Here is a 5,703-nt window from a genome sequence, read left to right as displayed (position 1 = left end):
ACCTACGGGGTTGGTGCACGCGGACCCACACATGCTCACAATACAAAAAAAATGGAAAAACCCGGAAATCGCCCTGGAGAAATGGAAAGCCCCCTTTTAACCCTGATTGCCTCTGGGAGGTGACTGGGGGAGCATGGGAAGGAGAGCATATTTTACTGTCCATCCGTTAACCATTTGAATTTTGAACCATGTGACTTGTCGCCAATTTCTAAAAATTTAACTAAAATAATCCCATCACTGTTAAGATTTGAGAGTAGCCCTAGCTGGTTTGGCTCGGTGGATAGAGCAGTGGTTCTCAACCTTCCTAATGCCGCGACCCTTTAGTACAGCTCCTCATGTTGTGGGGACCCCCAACCATAAAATTATTTTCCTTGGTACTTCATAACTGTAATTTTGCTACTGTTATGAATCGTCATGTAAATATCTGATATGCAGGATGTATTTTCATTGTTACAAATTGAACATAATTAAAGCATAGTGATTAATCACAAAAACTATGTAATTATATATGTGTTTTCCGATGGTCTTAGGCGACCCCTGTGAAAGGGTCGTTCGACCCCAAAAGGGGTCGCGACCCACAGGTTGAGAACCGCTGGGATAGAGCATCAGCCTGCGGACAGAAGAGTCCCGGGTCTGATTCCGGTCAAGAGCACATGCCTGGGTTGCGGGCTCAATCCCCGGTAGGGAGTGTGCAGGAGGCAGCTGGTTGATGATTCTCTCATCATTGATGTTTCTATCTCTCTCTCCCTCTCCTTTCCTCTCTGAAATCAATAAAAATATATTAAAATTAAAAAAAAAGACTTGAGAGTATATCCTCCCAATATTTTGATTTGCTGCTTTATAGCTTTCCTTAACATTGGTATCATACCATCCATGCTCTTGGACAATCTTTTTAATAATTTACTGATGTATTTAGGAACATTTTACCACATCAAATAATATTCTTTTCGAGTATTTTAATGGCAAACCTAAGATTTTTATGTATGGGTACATTATATTTAAACCCACTCCCTTTAAAATATTTAGACTTTTCAGAAGGCTTTTTGAAAACGCTAATATGATTACATCTTTATGTATTTTATTATTTCTTTAGGACATATTCCTAACAGAGGAATTGCTGGGTCAACAGAGATGACTTTGGTAAATATTGCCAAATTGTTCTCCAGAAAGGTGGTAGTGATTAAACTCCCAATAATGGTTCTTGTTACATAGACAAAGTTTTTTTTTTTAAAGTCTCTAGATCATAGGATATGTGGATATTCAGCTTCAGTAGATTCTGCCAAATAATTTTCTCAGTACTGTTTTGGAGTTTTCCATAGTGAGGTTTTAATCCTCACCTGAGGATATTTTCCATTGATTTTAGAGAGGAAGGGAGAGAAATATCGATGTGTGACAGAGATATCAATGAGGTGCCTCCCTTCTGCACCCCAGCCAGGATCAAACCCACAACCTAGGTATGTGCCCTGACCTGGAATCGAACCCAGCAACCCTTTTGTGTAGGGGATGCTCTAACCAAATGAGCCACACCAGCCAGAGCTGTGTAATTTTTTAAGGGAACAAAGATTTTCACAATGTATCAGTAAATGAAACATTACAAAACAGTATATATAGTATGATACCACGTTTGAAAAAAACACACATTCAATATATAAATATATGCCAAAGAAAACAAAATGGAAAAATAATAGTAATAATCTACTGCTACATGTCTACTAAGGTGGATATGAGCAGAAGAATTTCCAAAGCTCTCCAATGATTTATAGGCGACTAAAAATTTTTTTGCTTTCTTTTGTTTTCTAATTTTTCTACAATAAACATTATTCCTACATTTATAAAAAACTAATAATAATGATTAAAAAAACCAAGTTGGGTCTCTTAGGGAAAAAGGGGGGAACTCCATTTCTGTCACCGCCCCTCCCACCAATGCACCCCACCCTCTCCACCCTGGGGGTCTTACATTTCAAGAAGAGTGATCGCTCTGGTGAAGGACTGATTTTCAACAGGGAGTCCGGCTTGGTGCTAGAGAAGCTGGAGAGCTGGCAGTTCATGTCTGCAACGAATCGTCAGAAATGAGTGCCTGGCGTGCATGCATGCATGCAGCACAGATTATAAAACACACCCAAACCATTATAAAACTGGAGATTCACATAAGCCCTCTCCCCCCAAATCATGCATATTTAGGTAGGAAATACAAATTCGCAGCCACGGGAGAACTCCAGGACAACACTCAGATCTGAGGAGAAACACACTTTCCAGGGTCTGGAACAAATTCAGCAAAGGCAGGTCAGTGTGAGTGAGCCCTGAACATGGGGAGGAGATGGCAGCCTCCAGAACCGTCCTGAGAATCGACTATAAACTAAACAAGTCAGCAACAGGGCAACCTCAGAACAGAAATGCAAGTTCCAGGATAAAGATGGAAAACAAGAAATTAGAGGTGAGTCCTCCCCTCAATGTTTCTCTCCCCAACTCTCTCTGGAAAAAAAAAAATCAATAAACATATCCTTGGGTGAGGGTTAAAAAAAAAATCTGCTTTGACAAACCAGCTCAGGAAAATCCATAGCTCAGTCCTATTGCAGCAGTGGTTCTCAACCTTCCTAATACCGCGACCCTTTAATACAGTTCCTCATGTTGTGGTGACCCCCAACCATAACATTATTTTCCTTGCTACTTCATAACTGTAATCTTGCTACTGTTATGAATCGTCATGTAAATATCTGATATGCAGGATGTATTTTCATTGTTACAAATTGAACATAATTAAAGCATAGTGATTAATCACAAAAAGAATATGTAATTCTATATGTGTTTTCCGATGGTCTTAGGCGACCCCTGTGAAAGGGTCATTCAACCCCCAAAGGGGTCGCAACCCACAGGTTGAGAACCGCTGTATTGCAGGAATCAGTGTCCCCAACTGTGTTCCCTTGTCTCAGTTGGCAGTGCCTTTCCTGGCTCTCCCACTGTCAAAATCTTAGTGATTAAGGCCCAACTCAAATCCCAGCTCCTCCTGCAAGGCCTCCTGATTTCCCATCAGAATGCTCTTTCCTCCATCTGAGCTCCCTTGGCCCCAGGCTATGCCTTCTGTTACCTCAGGAAGTAAGCCTGTGCTGCAGCCAGGGCCTGGCCTCACCTCTCTCCAGTTCCCAGGGGTGTTCAGTGCGTGCCTGTACCATTTCTGCCTTGTTCCTCTCACCCCTTTCCTTCTCCTTTTCTCCTGATCTTCAGAGCTAGCACTGCCCTGCCAGCCCCATTTGACAAGGTAGCTTCCAAGGTTTTCCACCTCATCTCCCACCATTGTGCCCAGTCACTATGGCCCCCTGTCTGTGCCCAGTCACTATGGCCCCTGTCTGTGCCCAGTCACTATGGCTCCCTGTCTGTGCCCAGTCACTATGGCCCCCTCTCTGTGCCCAGTCACTATGACCCCCTCTCTGTGCCCAGTCACTATGGCCCCCTCTCTGTGCCCAGTCACTATGGCCCCCTGTCTGTGCTCAGTCCCTATGGCTCCCTGTCTCTGCCCAATCACCATGGCCCCCTGTCTGTGCCCAGTCACTATGGCCCCCTCTCTGTGCCCAGTCACTATGACCCCCTCTCTGTGCCCAGTCACTAAGGCCCCCTCTCTGTGCCCAGTCACTATGGCCCCCCCTCTGGGCCCAGTCCCTATGGCCCCCTCTCTGTGCCCAGTCACTATGACCCCCTCTCTGTGCCCAGTCACTAAGGCCCCCTCTCTGTGCCCAGTCACTATGGCCCCCCCTCTGGGCCCAGTCCCTATGGCCCCCTCTCTGTGCCCAGTCACTATGACCCCCTCTCTGTGCCCAGTCACTAAGGCCCCCTCTCTGTGCCCAGTCACTATGGCCCCCCCTCTGGGCCCAGTCCCTATGGCCCCCTCTCTGTGCCCAGTCACTATGACCCCCTCTCTGTGCCCAGTCACTAAGGCCCCCTCTCTGTGCCCAGTCACTATGGCCCCCCCTCTGGGCCCAGTCCCTATGGCCCCCTCTCTGTGCCCAGTCACTATGACCCCCTCTCTGTGCCCAGTCACTAAGGCCCCCTCTCTGTGCCCAGTCACTATGGCCCCCCCTCTGGGCCCAGTCCCTATGGCCCCCTCTCTGTGCCCAGTCACTATGACCCCCTCTCTGTGCCCAGTCACTAAGGCCCCCTCTCTGTGCCCAGTCACTATGGCCCCCCCTCTGGGCCCAGTCCCTATGGCCCCCTCTCTGTGCCCAGTCACTATGACCCCCTCTCTGTGCCCAGTCACTAAGGCCCCCTCTCTGTGCCCAGTCACTATGGCCCCCCCTCTGGGCCCAGTCCCTATGGCCCCCTCTCTGTGCCCAGTCACTATGACCCCCTCTCTGTGCCCAGTCACTAAGGCCCCCTCTCTGTGCCCAGTCACTATGGCCCCCCCTCTGGGCCCAGTCCCTATGGCCCCCTCTCTGTGCCCAGTCACTATGACCCCCTCTCTGTGCCCAGTCACTAAGGCCCCCTCTCTGTGCCCAGTCACTATGGCCCCCCCTCTGGGCCCAGTCCCTATGGCCCCCTCTCTGTGCCCAGTCACTATGACCCCCTCTCTGTGCCCAGTCACTAAGGCCCCCTCTCTGTGCCCAGTCACTATGGCCCCCCCTCTGGGCCCAGTCCCTATGGCCCCCTCTCTGTGCCCAGTCACTATGACCCCCTCTCTGTGCCCAGTCACTAAGGCCCCCTCTCTGTGCCCAGTCACTATGGCCCCCCCTCTGGGCCCAGTCCCTATGGCCCCCTCTCTGTGCCCAGTCACTATGACCCCCTCTCTGTGCCCAGTCACTAAGGCCCCCTCTCTGTGCCCAGTCACTATGGCCCCCCCTCTGGGCCCAGTCCCTATGGCCCCCTCTCTGTGCCCAGTCACTATGACCCCCTCTCTGTGCCCAGTCACTAAGGCCCCCTCTCTGTGCCCAGTCACTATGGCCCCCCCTCTGGGCCCAGTCCCTATGGCCCCCTCTCTGTGCCCAGTCACTATGACCCCCTCTCTGTGCCCAGTCACTAAGGCCCCCTCTCTGTGCCCAGTCACTATGGCCCCCCCTCTGGGCCCAGTCCCTATGGCCCCCTCTCTGTGCCCAGTCACTATGACCCCCTCTCTGTGCCCAGTCACTAAGGCCCCCTCTCTGTGCCCAGTCACTATGGCCCCCCCTCTGTGCCCAGTCCCTATGGCCCCCTCTCTGTGCCCAGTCACTATGGCTCCCTCTCTGTGCCCAAATCTCAAGTTCTTCCCTCACCTTGGGCCCTTGGCACATGCTGTTCCTTCTGCCTAGAAAATGATTCTCCCAGACTAAGAACAGCAACAACAACAGCTAGCACTTACACAGTGCTTATGCCTGAGCACCACTCTAAGCACTTTGCGTACAAGATCTCATTTAATCCTTACTTCCTCTTACCCCTTTCCTTCTCCTTAAATGACCCTGTGAAGGGGGAACTGTATTACCATCTCTGTGTAACGGATGTGAAGACAGAGGCATAGAAAAGTTAGGTGCTTTACCCAAGATGACAGGGTTGGGCAGAGGTGGACCTGGGATAGGAACTCCGTAAGTCTGGCTCCAGAGTCATGCTGTGACCCCTATGCCCCCAGCCCTTCAGCTCTGCAGAGCTTATGGAGGCTTTCTTCAGCTCAGCTTACATGCCCCCTTCTCAGACAGGCCTTTCCCACTTCCCCGTATAAAAACCTCCTCCTCCTCCTCCTCTCCT

General features: G+C 50.0%; 1 protein-coding gene across 1 annotated transcript in view; it reads right to left on the bottom strand.

Annotated features, from left to right (window-relative positions):
* Positions 1-5,703, bottom strand: part of TRIM14 (tripartite motif containing 14) — a 30,729-nt gene that overhangs the window by 2,996 nt on the left and 22,030 nt on the right. Inside the window, exon 5 of the mRNA XM_015560457.1 lies at positions 1,841-2,050. Coding sequence (XP_015415943.1) covers positions 1,841-2,050 — 210 coding nt within the window. The remainder of the gene's footprint in view (positions 1-1,840; positions 2,051-5,703) is intronic.

Source organism: Myotis davidii, unplaced genomic scaffold (genome assembly GCF_000327345.1).
Source record: "Myotis davidii unplaced genomic scaffold, ASM32734v1 scaffold534, whole genome shotgun sequence".
Lineage (NCBI taxonomy): Eukaryota > Metazoa > Chordata > Mammalia > Chiroptera > Vespertilionidae > Myotis > Myotis davidii.
This window is presented reverse-complemented; position numbering and strand designations above follow the sequence as displayed.